Below are 19,522 nucleotides of genomic sequence, written 5' to 3' on the forward strand. Positions count from 1 at the left end.
GGGGGGTAGCGATGGTCTCCCTCGCCGGTGATGGTGATCGGGCTGTTCTCGCTAATCAGCGCTAAGTTCCGCACGTCTCAATTGGGTTCATTGCTTACATCTTGGGATATTGTACTGGTACGTACGAGGTCGTCGGGGGGGTGCTGTAGCGCGAAACTGGGTTTCGCGGCCGGGAATGTCGAGTCGGAGGATCCCGGTCGAACGCTTGGCGTCGACAACGACCTCTGGGGTCGGGGGATGATAGGAGAGTAGGTGATCCTGGGGCTAAGGCGGGGCGAGGTCTCGCCCTAGCCACAGGAGCAGGGGTTCGTGGTTCGGGAGATGGAGGCATCTCTGTGAACCGTCCGCCTGGTATGGCGTCAGCGTCGCTGAGTACCATTTTCTTTCATGATTAGGGTCTGGACAGCTCACCGTGGTTTTCCTCTCGCTCACGACGTCCGTTCGTCGCCTCGTCATCGAAGTCGACACTGATATCGAGGTCTTCGGCGTCTAGGACCGCCTGAACCGCTCCTATCGGCTAACGTCAGCATATCATTATCTCGCTTTTCTTGACCCTCTGTTCTTTCGCGTCGATTATTGCTTCGTTTTCGACTGCCCATCGGCGCTCTACCTCGTCCTGCTCGCGCTTTCGCTCGCTGCTATCGATACAGGGGCTCGGCACTCACCTCGCCGTCCCATTACGCTCAACTGTCCACTGGCAGCTCGGATTCTCATGTTTGTTCCTGTCGTTCTGTCAGCATCTGCCACACACCGCGCGTATGGCGTGCTTCTCGACTTACGCCTGGAAGTGTTGTTTGAGCGAGGCATTTCGGGATGGATCTTGAATGTTGTGGGGGTTGGCAATGGTATTGAGGTGAGAGATGAAAAGCTACTGCCTTGAAAGTTGAGTTACGCTCTTGAGTCTTCACCTGTGTGGTACGATGCTGTTGAATTTCCCGTTTCTAGTACCGGCGGTTCCCCCTCCTTTCGGTATACACTGTCGCTTCTTGTGCCCGTGCGCATTCGTCGAAATTCTCCTTGTCCTTGCGAGGTCCCCCATATCCTACCGACTTACCCTCACTGTTCTCTCTATTCTCATCTCGCCGGAGCTCGATCATAAGGGGGGGCAGAGTGTCATGACGGCCATTCCGCCACGACCACGAATAAGCCATTATTACGTAAACCCTCTTGATATCTTCGACTTCTTCGATATCTTCGAGCACAACTCGATATACTCGCCGAAGACCGAGTTAAAGGGGGCTGCAGGTGAACGATAGAAACAGGAGGAAGTTGATCGATGTTCTACGCATCCTGGCGGATGGATCAGTGGAGATATATAGGTACATGGTCTTAGTTCTCGTTGTTCTAGTCTTTCTCTAGCGATTTCTCGAGTGAAAGTCATACCTAGTAGCTTGCTCATCGTTCAACGATATCACTGTGGTACCTCAGTCTATCTAGAACTGCTACGAGCCCTTCTAGATATCCGCGTCAAGTTCCTCGCCATCCTCGCTATCCTCGTTATCCTCGTTATCCTCGTTATCGTCGTTTCCTCATAGTATACTGTCTCGTTGTGTGATAGGGCTCATTGACTGAGGCCACATTGACCGTCGTGACACATGACCACCCAGCCAATGTCTCGTGGCAAGCCTATATAACCGGCGGAATTCCAGTGCGGCTGGAGATTCCGATTGTTCCCTTTTGTGGTTCAGTTCAGTGGTTAATGGCCGGTTACATTACCGTTGTGACACCGTCATGACATGCATCCTACATCACAGCAGCATCACTTTCATCTCAATTTCACTCCTATCGAAAAGATCATACAGACTGTGGACTGTACCATTGTTAGATATCCTTCAAGCTGCACTGACAATACCCAATACTTTGCCAATGTTCTTCCCCAAGCCTACTCCCTGCCTTGACCTTTTCCTGTCTTTGCTTCCATGGTTTTGCTGAATCATGTGGGAGGCTGTGAGTAAAAATGATAGTCTTCTCCACGCGGGCCCCCTGCATAATTCTTGCAAGCCAATCCAGAACATGCCTCTGTTTTTCCAGATACAGCAAAAGTTTTGTCACCAAGCTGCCACTGTCCTTGCCTATAAGTTTTTCCTCCTGTGGTGTATTGGCTGACTTCTTTGAAATCAATGATCTTGGTCTCTTCTGTCCCTCCATTAGGTGAGTATGTCACAGACAATCTGTTAGCATTGTCAGGAGAGACATGGAAGTGAGCTGAAAGTCCTAACTCTGGTTTTGAGAGATCTGAGAGATCCACTTGTTGCCCAGGATGTATCTGCAGCACATAGTCTGCCCCAGCCTCTTGATAATAGCGATGAACCCGATCCAATGTATACTTCATGTGATAAGGTGTACGCTTGGGCATTTCAAGATTCCAGTTTGAACAAGACTGATCAGTGCACTTCTCATGATGTGAAGTGACACTGTACTGGCCTCTATTCTTGATATGCACTGTTCCAGTGAACCCCCCTGGCTCACTGTAGCAAAGTTCATCCTCCTCCTGAGCGTAAGAGTATGCAGGAAATCTCAATGTTATTTTGCTTGCTGAAGTATAGTCCAGACCCTGATGAGTGTTTGGGCGCTCCTTAGGGCTGATATAAGCAGTTGTATTTGGATGAAGCTGGACTTGGAAAGCTTTGTGTGTCAATGTTTGCTCACCCTGCTCTGTGTCAGGAGCAGAAGCAGCAGTTGGATGAAATTCAACTATCTCATGGAAACCAGGAACATCAAAGAAAGGATTGGCGGGCTGTTGGCCAGCTGTATTGGATGGCATTTCATTGGAAGTGGGATGCCTTGTAAAGTCTGTTGATGTGCAGTCACTGTCGGCAATTGGGTGCCTTGCTTCTGGCACATTGTCATCAGAGACGTGGCTTTCTGGGGTCATGGTATTCTGCATTGCAATGCTGGTAGTGGAGGTGGAGCTCCGATTGTTTGTGTTATAATTTGAAAAGATTCAGTTTGATTATTGTAAACCTTGTCTACAGATATGGTAGAATGTGAAAGTTGTGAAGTGAGTTATTCTCAGAATGACATGCAGAAGCTCCAAGCAACTGACCTCTTATATATGCATTTGTGAACACAGAGAGGCCTTCTTTTGCCAAAAGTCATTACAGGGCTTCCAAGCATCCTGCAGGGGCCCTGCCAGAAAGGAGGATCTCATCATAAGTACATGCCAGCAGCTAGGGTCTGCCTTCCGTTGACCTAGGGATAGTCCAATGTCAAACATGGATATGATGCACCAAAGGATTGCAGTCATTTAACCCCTTTAGGTACTTGCACACAAGTCTGTCAATATAGTATCACAGTGATGGTTAGTGCTATGATGTCATGGCATGACTTCTATGCTATGATGTCATTATAAATATTGAAACAGTCTTAGCAATCTGTCAAAACACTTTGTGGGAAAGTTAGGCAAGTATGGGATGATTGGCATTGAGGAAGAGTTGGATGAGGCTTGGACGGCAGGTGTTGTGAGAGAGTTGAGCAAGGCTTCAAAGATTACCATTGTGAGAGAATTGGGCAACGCTCTGAAAATTACCATTGTGGGAGAGTCAGGCAAGGCTTGGAGGATTCCTATTTGTCACGATCACATACCAGTAAGGCCAACTTCCAACAAAGTTCCCAGGAGTTTGACAAACAATTGAACGAAACGGCATTCATTGGAGAAGGAACCGAAACGTCGACAAGCTTATCAATCCTATTCACCACATACGGTAAATATACAAATTGTTCAGCCACTCGAGGTTTCTTTCTACATCCGGCGAAAAGGTCGCTACACATGCAAGGTTTGGCGAACTTGTGCGAAGAAAAGGATATATACACGAACGTAGTAAAAGGAGAAAGGAGTTCCCCGTCGATTCTAGATTTTTGTCCTACCGTAGTACCTTTGAATATTATTATCTTGAATAACCTCGATACATCGACCAACATTTACTTGGCTGTTCTCGATAGAGAACCCTCAAGTTAGAAACACGATTTAGCCCAAGTCTCACCAACATCGCGTATCTTGTTCCAAGTCGGGAGCACATCAACGATAGTAGACTTTTCATTGTTTGCCTTGTAAGCTGAAACGACGGACATCCCCGTTGGTCGGTGTAGCCCCGTGACACTATTGTTAAAAAGTCAGACAAAGCTCAGAGGACTTGTTGACCGGGACTTAGCTGACCGACCAACTGATATCGTGAGAATTCTCTTTTAGTGTAGTACAGGTAGTCAAAGTCAGTTGAACCCCCATCCTCCCTTGTAGTATAGCACATGAATTGATGACCCAACCAAGTCAGTCAAAGTACCCAGTCACATACATAAAAATCTCAACGGAACCTCTGCGTAGTATCAGGTCTGACAAGAACCTGGCAAGTCCCCTCCTCTGCCAAATCTTGGTAGCGCCACATGGAATTACCTTAGCGGAAGTGATGCTATACCTCTGCAGAGGATTGCTACAACATTACTCTGTGACAATGACATTCATTGCAGTCCGTGGCGATTTGGGGAACTTATGACTGGTATTGAGATATGATCATACAGCTGTACTGGAATGTGAATCGTGACAGTAAAAAGCGACATAAGTCTATACAGCTGATTATGAACATCTACGATATGACGCACCGCAACTTTTCAGTCCACATGCTGAGACGCATGGAACCGAGGCTCGGAGTCAACCTCTATTGCATTGCACCGCATCATAGCTGGTGTATGCATATGTCCCAGGTTCCACAGTTGAAACACGTTCAAGGAGCAGAAGACGGCCGTATTGAAGGACCACTCGTCATGATGATACTCTAAAAAGGAGTGGTCTGATTGTCCGCAGCCCAAACACGCTTAGGCGTTGAGCTAGCGTGTGGTGACGTGCCAAGGTGATGCAAGGGATCGTCACGTCATGATACTCTGGTTCCCATTTTTTGGGGGGTTTTCCTCATTCACACTCATTGACAGAACGGGCCGTCATCAGTCATGAGATGACGGTACTCACGTCCACCATCTGGCAGTACAATGTTCTTTGTGGAAGGCAACTCACCATGAACCATTACGGCGCAAGTTTGGCCTTCCTTTGAGGCAGGCTCTTCTCGGTCACCAAAAAGGCGAGGTACACTGATACTGGAAGGCGCAACCCCTGGTCTTTCCCAGATATGTCAAGCATGTCTACCCCGTCCGCTCAATCTTCCGTTGTGCCTCTTGTACAATGTTTTCAAAACTGTGACAGCTCTCCAATCAGATCGATCATTCTTTGATAGAGAAAACACAGTATGCCTGATGACGCCAACGGTGATCACAGCATTGTTCCTCGAGTCGATGCCGCCTCGAGTGACTCTGACACCCAGGGGATCTCTCTTTCTTCTGACCGTAAAACTCACACCTACTTTTGCTTTACCGAGATTGGTCCAGGAAGAGATTTCTCTCAACCTATTCGTTTGATATCACGCTCCACCCAGGACGGTCGATGAATCTCCCTCACGATTTGGGTCGAGCTACCCTCAACCAAGATGGAACTCTGACGGTCTGCGATAAATACGTGTCCGATCGAGGCGCTGAAAGAATCGAGTTCACCAGCGAGAAATCGTTCAGGTCGAATAGCACATACCTCGATGGGGGATCGTACCATGCTGGTGAGGGTTGTAGTGGCGCCATCTTTGAAGTGTCTGCTCTTATAAACACCTGTTCCGGGAAAAACTGTGACGACCGGGCGCGGCTGATAAGCCCGACGGCTCAGCAGCCCGGGTGTTCACCTGAGCTTGAGCAGAAGAAGGTGTTGAGTTTAGTGCCGAGATTTCGGAACGGTTGACTCGAAGCAGAGCCCGAGATGCCTTGGAGCAGAGAGTTGAGCGAAGTGGCTACGGTTTTGCACGCAATGTCGACACATCACGTTAGTAACGAGGACGAGACAATTGGGTACCTTTCAACCTGCATCTCAACTGCAATCGATCGCCACGATCGCCACGATCCACCGTACCATCTGATCACGTTACAACCATTTTCTCCTTCACATCCCACAACTCTAGTATTCCACCTTCCCCAACCCGCACCTCAAACTCCCTTCGCTTACTCATATATATCCCGTGAACCCTCAATGTCTCTCCCGTGCGTACCGCCTTATTCTCGACTCTATCATCTAACTCTCCTGACTTAATTGCCTCGTCTAGTTTCTTGATTTCGGCATCATCGACCAGAGTCGACGGAGTCGAGGCCGATGCAGAATGAGAATCCTTGTCGTCCTTGTATGCTGCATGAATCGAGCGGAGTAATGACGTAGCTCGATGTCTGACGTCTGAGGAAAGAGTCGGTGAAGCAACGATAGATAAGACTGTGCCGTCAAATCGGAATGTCAGCTCAGCCTTTCCTTATTCATGCAACTCCAAAAACCTTCTCGCTGCAATGCTGTCAGACCTCCAACCTCAGCCGATAAGCGATTGATCGCCTTGGGAAGAGCTACGGAGGCTGTCAAGCGCGTGGTGTGAGCGATGATTCTATCCTGATCAGCACAACGAAGAACACTAACAGATACGAGCGATCGCCCCTGAATTACTGACTAGAGCTGTCTTCGTAACAGCTACTCCCTTCGCTAAGACAGCAGCGGCTCCTACCTGTTGAGGTCAAAGTAGTCAGTAGGTGAATCGTCTCAAGGCCGACGGAGAACGCTTCATCTACACTTACCGCTTCGAGTGCCAATGCCTCGGGCAGCAGGGAAGCTCCTGCCGTGGCTGCGACTGCTCCTATCGCTATGGAGAGCAAAGCGATTGTTGCAGCCGATTTGAGCAACGAGTATCGACTCTTCTTTGTCCCATCGTCCAGCACGGCCTAAGTGTTACCACATCAGTCAGTCGGTGTAGTTCCGGTAGAGAACAGATCGACTCACTTCTAACGTGAACCACACCTTCCCTGGCTGCTGGCACCCATCAGCTTCATCGACTGACACTGAGAGGCCTGACATCGTCTTCTTCACTCGCCCGGAACTTGATGGTCTGTCCAGGCTTGACCCCGTTCTCGAAATGCAGAGCGGTAACCTGCTTCAAGCAGATATTGAGGTCGTGGGCCGTATTATTCGTTACGCGACATGACGGCATGATGGCTGGGTATGGTCTATGGTGGATAGTCCAGAGACGAGAAGGCGACGTGGCTATTCACTGAGTACTGAATGAGGCTTGGCTTGTCGTGTATTGAATTGCTGGGCGTGGAATAACGAAAGAGAGGTCCCAGCGTCCCGTGCACACTGTTCGTCGCAGCAGCAAGGCGATCAATGACGCAGAAACAACAAGAAGACAGAGTGGTGAACCTCCACTTCTGCGCATTCAAGGCCACGTGGAGCAGATCCAACCCTGAATTGCTGAATGTGATTGTTGTAGTTGCAATCTGATCGTCATCTCACCCCAACTCGAAAAAGGTGGGACCACTCATGCATCACAATTGAACCGTGACCACGATCGTCCATCTTCATCTTCACCTTCATCTTCTCAACTTGTCTGGGTCTCTGTGAGATTATCACGCGTTCTCTATAGAGATGTCACCTACACCGACTGTCTCGCCAGTGACTGGCAACCCTGTACCACCACACTACATCCATTCATCCACGCTCAACTTTCAAGACACCAAAGGTCGATCGCTCCTCTTACGAGGTGTGAACCTATCTGGATCTGCCAAACAACCCAACGGTCAACCGAGTCATGTCAGAGAGAACTTTTGGGGAGATGCAGAAGCTGGGAAGGGGGATTTCATGAACAATCCTCTCAATCTCGATGATGGGAGTGCCGATGTGCATCTGGCGAGACTGAGAGCATGGGGTTTCAACATGTTGAGATATGTTTTCACCTGGGAAAGTCTGGAGCATGAAGGGCCAGGGAAGTACGATTACGAGTACATGGACTATATCGTCGAGGTGTTGAAGAAGTGTAGAGAGTGGGGATTCAGAGTGTTCATGGATCCTCATCAGGATGTGGTGAGTGTCATCGAACCTTGCAACACAGGTATTCAGTGGGTCGCGTGGAGTACTGTCAGTTGATCAATGCTACCTCTTCGCAGTGGTCGCGATTCACCGGTGGATCCGGTGCACCACTATGGACAGTCTACGCGTGTGGTATCGACCCATACAATCTCGTCGTCACTGCTGCCGCTTATATACATTGCGAATGGCCCAACCCAGAAAATCCCAAACCCGAACAATTCCCAGCGATGATCTGGGGAACCAATTACACCCATCTTGCCGGACAGACGATATGGACCCTATTCTTCGCCGGAAAGACGTTTGCCCCAAAATGCATTATCGACGGGAAGAACATCCAAGATTGGCTGCAGGATCATTATATCGATGCTGTTGGAGAGCTCGCTAAACGTATCGCGGAGAAGGCAAACGACCTCTACGACGAATGTATCATTGGATGGGACAGTCTGAACGAGCCGGGGGAAGGGTTGATTGGACATTCGGATCTGTCCAGAATACCAGACGAACAGCAGTTGAAAAAGGGACCGACACCCACGCCGATAGAGGGGATGAGACTCGGTATGGGTCAGGTGCAAGAGGTGCAGGTGTGGAACTTTGGAGGAATGGGCCCATATAGAGGAGGCCATGAGAGGATCGACCCCAAAGGCAAGAAGGTGTGGCTCAGCAAGGAGGATGATGAGACCAGAGGTGGAGGAAAGTGGGGTTGGACAAGGGGAAAGGATTGGGAGATGGGAAAGTGCAGTGAGTGTGACCATCCATCTTCGCCTGCTGTGGCTTACGCTCCCCGATAGTTTGGGCTCAACATGGCGTGTGGGACCCCATCACATCCGAGCTCACTCGTCCCGACTACTTCGCAACCTTGCCGACAGATACTTCTCACTCTGTGGATTTCGTCCAGGACTTCTGGTCTCTACACTGGCTGGGCTACTCTTCTAGGGTCCGTCTACACCACCCAGAAGCCATTCACTTCATCCAAGCTCCTGTACTGCATCAGCCTCCCAAACTCCCCAAATCGTTCCTCAAAGGTCGAGCTTGTTCATCGCCTCACTTCTACGATGGTTTGACTCTCATGACTAAGCATTGGAATTGGTTCAATGCCGATGCGATCGGAGTGATCAGGAAGAAGTACTGGTCGATCGTTCAGGCAGTGAGAGTAGGAGAAGGCCCTATACGGAAAATGGTGCAAGAAGAACTGGCTGTCTTGAAGCAGGACACTACGGACATCTTAGGCACTTACCCCACGCTGATCGGTGAGATCGGTATACCGTATGACATGGTGAGCTGCAAAAGCTCCCCTAGTTTTGCGGTCGTAGCTGACGTATATGCGTAGGACGGTAAGAAAGCGTACGGCTTTGTCGACGGTGGTCGCGGCGAGGGAGACTATTCCAGTCAACAGCGAGCGATGGACTGTTCCATGAACGCGTGTGATGGACCGAATTGCCTCAATTATACTATCTGGAATTATGTCGCGGACAACGTGCATGAATGGGGTGATAATTGGTGAGTGATGTTGACTGATCTCAAAGCGCTGTATCTGACTTCTCGCTCAGGAATGGTGAAGATCTCTCTCTTTGGAGCTCAGAGGACATGGTGCCTGAAGTCTTCACGGACGATTCGAAGACGTCCCGCAGTGCCACCCCTGTCATCAGCCAAGGCCAAAAGGCTCTGACCGCTTCCACCGCCTCGTCTTCTACTCTCGCTACCACCCCTGCCAAAGGCAGCAAATCCCGATTGTCCCCAACAGTCATCGAGGATGGCGAGTTCACACCATCGCTCATTTTGGACGGTTCTCGAGCTGCTGCTGCATTCTGTCGTCCCTTCCCCGTCGCTGTGGTGGGAACACCTGAAAGGATCGACTTTGACATCTACACAACCGTTTTCAAGCTCAGTGTCCGAGTGCGAGCAGACGACATTGCTTCCAAGTCGGTCTTCACGGAGATATACGTGCCATATGTTCATTACGCTACATCTCTTGGGGGTGCCACATCGGGCTCCAGCGACTACAACACTGATTCGTTCGCATCCGAGAACTCTTCGAGCCTAGGTCTGGTCGATGAGGTGGACAGTCAGACGGTCAGCTCAAAGAAAGAACCGGGAGACGTCTTGGTTCGATCCGTTTCACCCAATCCCTTGTTGTCACTAGATATTGACATCGCCCCTTCGCACGGATATACTGAGGTCCAGGGTCAAACACTGAGATGGTTCTACGAAGCTCCGAAGAGCGGAGAAGCGGTTTACTCGATCGAGATCAAGAGGAATGGAGGTGCATTGAGAAGAGAGTTGGGTTACGTCCAACAGGGAAGTTGGTTAGATGTATGTCCTAGTGGTTGTGTCATCGCGTAGTGTGATGTACCCGATAATGCTTCTGTTGACGCCATGTATACTTTGTACGAATAGGTCATGCGAGAATTCAAGCGGTTGACCATAACGGATATCTAGTAGCCTAGGGTCTCACTTGCATGTGGAAACGGCTTTTGAGAGCGATGCGTATGTATATATAATTTGCATATTTACATTGATCCGAAGTGGACTCGAGCTGCATGCGACTGTCGGTCTGATCCGAAGTCGCAGGATCGTTTATGATGATGATATGAATGATGTGGGACCGGCTTTGCCGCCGCCCGAAACCCCGCCATTGATAAATGCCCATGTCAGGGTAGAGGCTAAGTCATATCAATCAGTCAAATCAAAAGGTGGAGGAGAGCAGTAGAAGGAACCAAGCAAGTCGGCATTGCCGTCGTTCAATGGAAACTATACAAGGAGGATTGAAAAGTTGAAGGCTTCATCTCCTTTCATCTCTTCTTCTTCTTCTTCTTCCACCTACACAGATTGAACATAGATCCGTGCATTCATAAGTCAACAAGAGCCAATACGTGTAAAATGTCTTCCCAACTCGCCTCTTTCAAGGTCCCCGTCATTGACAATGAGCCCATGGTGAGTGTCAGTCGTGCCATCTCGAGGACCGCGCGTCTGTAGCGTGTCCTGCGATCGAGTCTTCCGATCGTTGGTTGCAACGCGTGATCCATGAAGCTGAGGAGCTGGACGCTGCGGGAGATACAGTCACAGCGGAGCAGAAGCTAACACAAGGCTCGTTTTCTGGTCATGTAGAAGAACTACGGTCCCGGCAGTGCCGAGCGACAGGCTCTTCAAGCTGCCGTCGACAAGATGCTCAAGAGCGCTCCGTTCGAAGTCCCTTGTATCGTCAATGGAAAGGAGGTGAGTAAAAGAATCCATTGTGTGGAGCTGGAGCCGTTCAGCTAATCCATGGTTCTGTTTTCTCTTCCTCTTACTTCCTTTCGATCCCCGGGTTTCGGATTATCCATTTCCGAATTAATTTTCTATCTCTGCCCATATCACGCCAACAGATCAAGACCGGTGACATCCAATCCCAACCCATGCCCCACGACCACTCCAAGAACCTTGCCACCTACCACGCCGCCACACCCGAGGTCGTCGCCTCCGCCATCGAGGGAGCCCTCGCTGCTCGTCAGACGTGGGAGGAGCTTCCTTGGGCGGACAAGGCCGCAATCTTCCTCAAGACTGCAGACTTGATTGCTGGCAAATACAGATACGAGATCATGGCTGCTACCATGTTGGGACAGGGAAAGAACGCTTGGCAAGCTGAGATTGATGCTGCTGCAGAGGTGAGCCATATCTCACTCCTCCTTCTTGCACCGCTCGACAGCTGACCATAGCGCAATGGAATAGCTTTGTGACTTCCTCCGATTCAGCGTCAAGTACGTCGAGGACCTCTACCAACAGCAACCACCCAGGAACTCTACTGGCGTCTGGAAGTGAGTCTCTATCTGTCAGAGATATCATCGCTGCGTCGCTGACCATCTGAATCTTCTCAGCCGAGTGGAATTCAGACCCCTCGAAGGTTTCGTCCTCGCCGTCACCCCCTTCAACTTCACCGCTATCGGTGGTAACCTTGTCGGTGCTCCCGCTATTGTCGGAAACGTCGTTGTCTGGAAGCCTTCGCCCATGGCCACCTACGCGAACTACATCACCCACAAGATCTTCCTCGAAGCCGGTATGCCCCCCTCCGTCATCCAGTTCGTTCCCGGAAACCCTCCCGAGGTCGTCAAACAATGTATCGACCACAAGGACTTCTCGGGTCTTCACTTCACCGGATCCACCCACGTGTTCAGACAGCTCTGGAAGAACATTGCAGGCAACCTCGATGTCTACCGAGGATACCCCAGAATCGTCGGTGAGACTGGCGGAAAGAACTTCCACCTCTACCACCCTACTGCCGACGTCAAGTCAGGTGTCGTCCAGGCTATCCGAGCCGCTTTCGAGTACTCTGGTCAGAAGTGTTCCGCTCTTTCGAGATGTTACGTTCCCGCTTCGCTCTGGAAGAACGGTTTCAAGGACACATTGATCGAGGAGACCGAGAAGATCACCATTGGACCTTGTACCTCATGGGACCACTTCACGGGACCTGTCATCAACAAGCCTGCTTTCGACAAGATCACTGGCATCATCACCAAGGCCAAGGAGCAAGGTGACGAGGTCATCGCTGGTGGTTCATGTGAGTTGGACTTGTTTTGGTAAAGGATGAGTTAGTATTGATATCTGGTTGCAGGGGACGAGTCAACGGGCTACTTCATCAAACCTACAGTCATTGTCACCAAGGACCCCAAGGCCCTCACTATGACCACCGAGATCTTCGGACCAGTACTCACAGTGAGTCATTCTATGTTCAATTTACCCATCAACTCGATGCTCAACTTGACATGACAGGTATACGTCTACGAGGATTCCGAATTCGAGGCCATGCCCAAACTCATCGACTCCACCACCGACTACGCTCTCACCGGATCTATCTTCGCGCAAGATCGATACGCCCTCCAATACGTTGCTCACCACCTCCGAAACTCTGCCGGAAACTTCTACATCAACGACAAATGTACCGGAGCCGTCGTTGGACAACAACCGTTTGGTGGTGCTCGAGCGAGCGGAACCAACGATAAATCAGGTTCAATGTCCATCTTCAACCGATTCGTTTCTATGCGATCTATCAAGGAGAACTTTGTCGCTCCTGAAGATTACAAGTACCCTTCCAATTTGCTATAAGTGACGAGGCGGATGGGGAGTGAAAGGTAAATTGGCAGTAGTCGATCCATTGTTGTCGGTAGTATGGTGTTATCTTTCTTTCATACTATAGAGTCACTTCTTGAAGATGAGGTATTCAACAAAATTGCATATATACACATATCTTGGGGACTAGTCAAAAATGATCTTGTTGGGTTTAGGTCCATCGACTGGTGGTACCATCGCCATCTTCTGTTTACGCAGTCTCGCAGCCTCCCAAGAAGGATGCATGGCAGCTTTGTCTTGCGCCGGTGCCGAGTACGGTGCCCGTGCTGGTGCTGGTGCCGAGGTCGACATTGGCGTGGGAGTGGAGTTAGATGTAGCGAGATGAGGCGGGGCAGGTCGAGACGCCGAAGCTGTCGCACCGAGAGAGGTAGTACCTGCTCTCGCTCCCCAACCTGAATCTCTGCCTCTTGCTCTCACTTCTGCCTTCTCTTGTGATTTTCGAGCTTGTTCTTGTTCTTCTTGTCGAGCCTTGACGACGTGTTTGGCACCTTTACCGTACTTCTTCTCCCAAATGCTGCGATAACGGAAACAACTCAAGTGGTCAGTTTAATTTTCTTCCCACTGTGGTATCTCAGGACACACGGACAGGAAGCGGCAGATCGCCAGTCCAACATCGAATCAGTACACTCACGCTTGTCTGGCTCTTTGACCCCTTCTGTTCTTCCTGACCACAGTCTTCCCTCCAATCACTCCGTCCGGATCGTAATCGTCGTCTGGATCCGAATCGCCCTCATCGCCCCTGGTGAAACCCGTTGCGAGCGAAGGTAAGAAGAGGGACGTGGTGATATCGGCAGCTCTCAAATTGGTCGTCTGTTCTTTTGTCGAGGTTTGTGTTTTCGTGTTCGTTTTTCTTGCTTTCGAGTCAGCAGCAGGGGTAGAAGTAGGTTTCGCGTTCTTGTTGGAAGGTTTGGGTAGAGAGATGGTGTCTTCTTGGTCGTCCGAATCGTTGCCGTCTTCGGAGTCATCGTCACGGCCAGATACGGAACCAGATTCCCAACCCGCCATATCTGCCGCATGATCTTGTTGTAAAGTCTCGTCGTCCGACCCGATATCCACATCTTCTTCCTCCTCCTCGCCAAGTGCTCTCGGCACAGCCATCGCAACATCTTCATCGTCAACAATATCCTCGTCCTCTTCATCTTCTTCCTCGCTATCATCTAATGCCCTCGTGGCCCTTGATCCAGCTTTGTTCTCTGCAGCCTTGGACAATTTTGCACCTTGTTCACCCACGATCCAGCCGACGACAATCTTCACCTTGTCGGCGACAAGCTTGGCACTGCACAACCTGTTCTCCACTTTCTCGACAAGGGCCGGAGCAGCTGATGTTGATGTGGTAGGTAAAGAAGGCGTCGTGGGAGTGAGCATTGTGGTGAACGATTCGGGCAGCGAAAGGTGTTTAAGAAGAGGATGTTTCCGGAGTTTAACAAAGAGATGCGATTGAGCGAGCGAGTGAAGTTGTATTTGCTGGAGGAAGACATGTCAGCATGAATGCTTCGCCTCCTCTGAGTAAACCTGGAGGAAAGTCTAGACGGGACGGGACATACATGGATAAGTTGAAGTTGCGCTTCCAAATCTGCCAGTTCCTCTTTTGAACCATTCTTGGTCCTGTTGAATAGGCACTTTCGTCAGCCCATAGTCTTCACGCGGTCACCTCCGTCCACAAAACATACCTCAAGAACTTGATCTTTTTGATCAATCGCCTTGTCTCGAAAGATTTGGCCTGCTTGAACACCGGATGTAAAGTCTTGAGACCTTGAGGCTAGACACGGTCAAGGTCTGAGCTGGACTCATGCACGAACTGGAAGCGTAAATGCCAGCTTACAATTCGGGTGGCCGCCTTTTCGAGGTCAAATATTGGTCGCAAAGCTCCTGCTGTTGTCGTAGGCTCATCATTCGTAATAGAGGAAGGTAGAGTTTCGGGATTGGCAGCCGCTTCTGCTTGAGCCTGTGGATTGTCAGACGTCATAAGTAGCTACTCATAATCACATATGGAAGGAGATGGCTGTACTGACAAGCAGAAAAGCCTTTTTTCTCTCTTCCCGTTCTTTACCAGTCCTCTTCCTCTTCTTTCCAGCGGGAGCACCCTCCACAATGGCTTCGCCTTCCGAAACATTCTCAATCGTCGGAGGGGCAGAGGTCTCACCTTGGATTCCGGCAGACTCTCGGGCATCAGCGGTTGGTTCGACTCCTGCTGTTGTCGCATGTGAATCTGCCTGCGCTTGCGCCTGCGTCTGACATCAGCTCCAAATTTAGAAGATGTCTAAAGGAACCGGTGCTGAGCTCACCAGAATCGCAGCTTTCTTCTTCTCCTCTCTCTCTTTTCCAGTCCTTTTTCTCTTCTTCCCGTGGGAGTCCGTGACCCCTGGCAGTCCAGAGTCTGACATCTTGCGTTGGTCGAATATATCTTTGTCAAATACTGTGAAGAAGATCAAGATTGCAATCAATCTTGATAATGACAATTGATATACCGTCTCGTAGATGAACGGAAATTAGTGTCGGTGGTGAATCACGTGACCAGCCCTCTCGAGCGATCTTTCCGCTTGTCTCTCTCTCCGACAACTTCTGCTTCACGGGATGCTGAAATGTTGATCTCTCCATACAACTCCGTCGACGAGAGCGGCACAACAATCCTGCGATATGCTCGGACCGGCGCCACGTATTCGACTTCCCGTCTTGTCCTACGGTGCACGATGGGCCGCTGCCTCGACATCCGCAAGCACTAGTGCGAGCGCGACGACGTCGGCTTCTTCTTCAACCTCTGATGACCTGACAACCGCTACTTCTTCGTCTTCTGCTTCGAGTAGCACTACATCGACAAGAAGACGGAGGAACGACCTGCCCACTTCAGGTGTGGATCTCGTAGCTCCGTAAGTATCGTGCGGGTTTTTCGTCTGCATCAGCTCACACACCAGGATCGTCTCTAGACCCGATCCATTATCAAATATCCGACCGATCATCTACGCCTCGAGACCTGCCACGCGACCATCGTCCAATTCACCTTATTCAGCATCTGAATTCCCCTCTGATGGGGCGGACTCGGGGTTGGAGAATATGGAATTGGAATGGAGATTGAGGAGAGAGAGGGTGGATCTTATGAATCATCGTTTTTGGGTGAGTGGGGCGTTGCGTTTTTGCTATTTGTTCGTCTTTCGAAGTGTGTCATGAGACTGGACCGCATTGCTTCACATGTTTCTCGCCAGTGAGGATTTGGTGATCCACCTTCCTTGCCGATCCACCTTCTTTGGCGTGGAACTCCTTCCCATGCTATCACCGATGATTCCTTCGTTGTTTCGTCAGACCGTGATCTTAGAAACGCATATCGACATTCCCATCTTTTCGTATAGGTCACAACAAACACGAACTTTAACGCCCAACAAGCCCATCGTCTCTCCCTCTTACCTGCTCCATCTGATCCTCCCACACCTGAGGATACAAAACGGCGCGAAGACTGTCTCACGCAGTTCTATGCGGATTGGCAGATGGCCAACCAGGAGAGACAGATTCGATGGGTCAAGGAGTGGTGGAGGGAGATATGGCAAGGACTAAAGATCCAGACTAGGTTGTATATCCTCAGAGGATTGAGGAGATGAAATAGACAAATGTATCGAGGTGATCTTCTCTTTGAGTGTTTATCTTTCCATCGATGTGAGAAATGCTGAGTTACTTATATTTTCTGCCGGGTATAAGAGATTATATACAACTTTCAGTTCGAGTCTGGTAGAGGCAAATTTCGCAACCTGTGCAATCTCTCCTTCTCAGCCTTCTGCTCTGCCTTGATCCGCTTTCTTCCTTCCGCTTTGTCCTGGCTGACTCGCGCAGTCTAGTCAAATCAAATAGCCAATCCATAAGCAGTTGATTAATTGTGTACCACCCCACGTCACTCACCTTCGCACCATGTCTCGCTGCGCACAACCAGGACGATATTTCGCCCGCTGTCAGTTCTCCAACGTGTACGCTCTTCCCGAATACGCTAACTTTCTGTCCACTTCCATCCTCATCCACTAGCGAACCGCCATTTGTCACTCCTTGCATCTTCATCATCAACGCGATTGCTTTCTCGCTCGCAGGCTTTTGCCGCCAAGCCGCGTATCGTGATAACCTGTTCGTTGGTCGGCTCGGCTTCGACTATGATTTACGAGTGTCCCTAGGGAAACTCACCTTAGACTCAGTTCCCGACCGACTATCCGCTCAGCGTACTTGTCCGCGGTCTGCAAAGCCCTTTCTAAATCGTCCGCATGACCGACGACGCGTACTCGACCGAAAGGAGACTTCGTATTTGTCAATACTCCTGTTGGAATTGATGGTCGAAAAGTGATAGCCCAAGCTCCGATAGTACCTGGATCAATCGAGATGTACCCGTTGCCTTTGTATTGATGTCAGCCATGCCACACGGGAACACGAAGGAAGCCTACCTATAAGTTCCAAGATGTACTTGGTCTTCCCACATGCGACCCAAGCATTCTTGCTCACTCTGTTTATAATGGGACGAGTGTGCGAGGCTATATGAAAAGGGTCGTCCACGTCGATGTAGGTGACATTGTAATCGTCGGATCCAGGTATTGATCGGTGTTTGTTGTCTACTCCATTGAGCATTTGTCAGTGGAAGACGCATTGAACGGACGGATAGAGTTTTACCAGTTTTGTCCACCGGATCATTCCGCTCCTCATATTCCCTCAACTCCTCGTCCCGCTCCTCATGGCTAAGACCCAACAATGTAGGCGACACGATCATACCGTTTGCACTTGCAACGCTATCGACAACATCGATGATGTAGCAATCCTCTTTACCAGTCTCTGGCGAAAGACGCAAACCTCGGCCGACCTATATGGCATTTCATTCGAGGGTCTTCGGAACAAGACATTGCCCTTTCAACTCACCATCTGTGCTAGGAGATTGGGACTCTTGGTGGGCCGCGCCAGCATTATGCAGTCGATCTGAGCCAACGTCAAACGCTCGTAGAATAGGTGCTGCGATAAGGAGACCTACTTCTGGTATATCTGTGCCCTCGGTCAACACTTCGCAATTCACCAATATTGGAAACTCTCCAGCTCCGAATGCTGCTATAGTCTGACGCCTTAGCTCAGGCTTTGACATCGATGAGATTGATCTGGCATCAATCCCAGCTTCCCTGAAGGCTTGGGTGAGCTTAGAGACGTGGTTGAGATCGACGCAGAAGACAAGGGTAGATCGTCTTTCGGCTGAAAGACCATCAAGCGTAAGCAGTGTCTGGGCTTCGCTTGTGATCTGGCCAAGGCACAGGAAGCTTACCTGCACGATGCAAATAAGTCCTCACGATCAACTCGTTGATCTCTGGCGTGTTGACTTTCGACGCAAGTGAAGAAGTCTTGAAGTCCCCGTTCTCATTGATTTCCACGTCGCCCAACTCCAAATCAGTTTTTACGGTTGTTGATTTGGCCGGCGCTAACCATCCCTCTTCGAGCATGTGCAGTATCTCCCGGTGGAAAACGATCTTCTCGAACACCGCACTGAGGGCAAGCTGGTCCGGTCGACTGAAAGTCGCGGAAAACCCGATGATTGGGACTTTGTTGCCGTGATCATGCGAGATGACAGGCGATGAGGTTTTGGGTAGCTGCACTTCGTCATTGAAGTAATGGAGCAGGCGAAGGTATCTAAGGTTAGATCAGGTCAGCTAGACAGATGCGGGTTAGTCTGGTACAACTCACGACAGAGCTGCTGCATGATGAGCCTCGTCCACGATGATCAACTTGAAAGTCGCTGGATCGAACTTTGCGAGTCTGTCTGGGTTGATGAGCGTTTGCCAAGTCGCTATCGTGCTATGCCAATTATACGATGAGTGTCGTTCCCAGTGCCCCGTGTGAGTAAAGCTCTTTACTCACACATCAGCTCGTCCACTTGCTTTCCTCTTCGATTGCTCCACCTCCACGGTCCACTCATCTCCAAGCAATCTCCTCGCAGCTCCTTCTGCTTGCGAGGCGAGCTCAACACTGCTGACCACTATCAGAGTCCTCCCCGATCCACCGGTGGGTGTTGTATTATTGTAGAATGGTACAAGAGGTACGAGGTTCATGAACATGGTAGTTTTACCGCTACCTGTGGGCGAGGAGACGCCGATTCGCCTGAGACCTGAAGTTAAGGCTTGAAGACACTCTTGGATGGCTGCAAGCTGATAGGGGCGTAATGTGATTGGTGAAGGAGAATTTGAGGTTGGGTTGGATGGTACACCTTCTCCTGGGTTGTCTACTAGAGCCTCATCGCTGATCGATAAGGATTTCGAGGCAGCAGAGAAGAGAGGTGGCGTCGAGGTGCTGAAACGTTGGATGACTCGAGAAGATAGCAGTGATTGATTTCGTACTGCAGTGAAAGAATGACGAGAAGAAAGGCAACGGCGTGCAAGGCCCAACAGTGGCCTGGCAAGCTTCGGTGTGATCATGTCAGCATATCATGGCAGCATGCATCAGAATTAAAACGATGATGATAATCAACAACGATTTCACCGGCAACAGCGAGTGGAGGTT

General features: G+C 50.1%; 6 protein-coding genes across 6 annotated transcripts; 3 read left to right on the forward strand and 3 right to left on the reverse strand.

The window, feature by feature from the left end:
• Nucleotides 1-5,945: 5,945 nt before the first annotated feature.
• IAR55_002180 (uncharacterized protein) lies at nucleotides 5,946-7,049 on the reverse strand (the record flags this gene model as incomplete). Its single annotated transcript, XM_066945297.1, has 6 exons — nucleotides 5,946-6,289; nucleotides 6,349-6,423; nucleotides 6,485-6,569; nucleotides 6,640-6,783; nucleotides 6,842-6,868; nucleotides 6,933-7,049. 6 exons carry the CDS (start codon nucleotides 7,047-7,049, stop codon nucleotides 5,946-5,948), a joined length of 792 nt encoding a protein of 263 aa, XP_066803986.1.
• A 434-nt stretch (nucleotides 7,050-7,483) lies between these two features.
• On the forward strand, nucleotides 7,484-10,264 carry IAR55_002181 (uncharacterized protein; the record flags this gene model as incomplete). Its single annotated transcript, XM_066945298.1, has 5 exons — nucleotides 7,484-7,918; nucleotides 8,002-8,662; nucleotides 8,713-9,197; nucleotides 9,252-9,421; nucleotides 9,472-10,264. 5 exons carry the CDS (start codon nucleotides 7,484-7,486, stop codon nucleotides 10,262-10,264), a joined length of 2,544 nt encoding a protein of 847 aa, XP_066803987.1.
• Nucleotides 10,265-10,801: 537 nt separating this feature from the next.
• On the forward strand, nucleotides 10,802-13,000 carry IAR55_002182 (1-pyrroline-5-carboxylate dehydrogenase; the record flags this gene model as incomplete). The annotated part of the gene is made up of 7 exons (XM_066945299.1): nucleotides 10,802-10,855; nucleotides 11,030-11,137; nucleotides 11,287-11,565; nucleotides 11,630-11,715; nucleotides 11,776-12,455; nucleotides 12,510-12,610; nucleotides 12,668-13,000. 7 exons carry the CDS (start codon nucleotides 10,802-10,804, stop codon nucleotides 12,998-13,000), a joined length of 1,641 nt encoding a protein of 546 aa, XP_066803988.1.
• A 150-nt stretch (nucleotides 13,001-13,150) lies between these two features.
• Nucleotides 13,151-15,408, reverse strand: IAR55_002183 (uncharacterized protein; the record flags this gene model as incomplete). Its single annotated transcript, XM_066945300.1, has 7 exons — nucleotides 13,151-13,538; nucleotides 13,656-14,488; nucleotides 14,569-14,629; nucleotides 14,695-14,783; nucleotides 14,847-14,969; nucleotides 15,037-15,249; nucleotides 15,310-15,408. The coding sequence occupies 7 exons, from the start codon at nucleotides 15,406-15,408 to the stop codon at nucleotides 13,151-13,153; spliced, it is 1,806 nt and encodes a 601-aa protein (XP_066803989.1).
• A 253-nt stretch (nucleotides 15,409-15,661) lies between these two features.
• IAR55_002184 (uncharacterized protein) lies at nucleotides 15,662-16,614 on the forward strand (the record flags this gene model as incomplete). Its single annotated transcript, XM_066945301.1, has 3 exons — nucleotides 15,662-15,891; nucleotides 15,949-16,135; nucleotides 16,369-16,614. The coding sequence occupies 3 exons, from the start codon at nucleotides 15,662-15,664 to the stop codon at nucleotides 16,612-16,614; spliced, it is 663 nt and encodes a 220-aa protein (XP_066803990.1).
• Nucleotides 16,615-16,727: 113 nt separating this feature from the next.
• On the reverse strand, nucleotides 16,728-19,437 carry IAR55_002185 (uncharacterized protein; the record flags this gene model as incomplete). Its single annotated transcript, XM_066945302.1, has 10 exons — nucleotides 16,728-16,844; nucleotides 16,910-17,123; nucleotides 17,183-17,387; nucleotides 17,437-17,601; nucleotides 17,660-17,846; nucleotides 17,903-17,959; nucleotides 18,012-18,223; nucleotides 18,294-18,655; nucleotides 18,710-18,820; nucleotides 18,884-19,437. The coding sequence occupies 10 exons, from the start codon at nucleotides 19,435-19,437 to the stop codon at nucleotides 16,728-16,730; spliced, it is 2,184 nt and encodes a 727-aa protein (XP_066803991.1).
• Nucleotides 19,438-19,522: the final 85 nt, after the last annotated feature.

Source organism: Kwoniella newhampshirensis, chromosome 4, assembly GCF_039105145.1.
Source record: "Kwoniella newhampshirensis strain CBS 13917 chromosome 4, whole genome shotgun sequence".
Taxonomy (NCBI): Eukaryota; Fungi; Basidiomycota; class Tremellomycetes; order Tremellales; family Cryptococcaceae; genus Kwoniella; species Kwoniella newhampshirensis.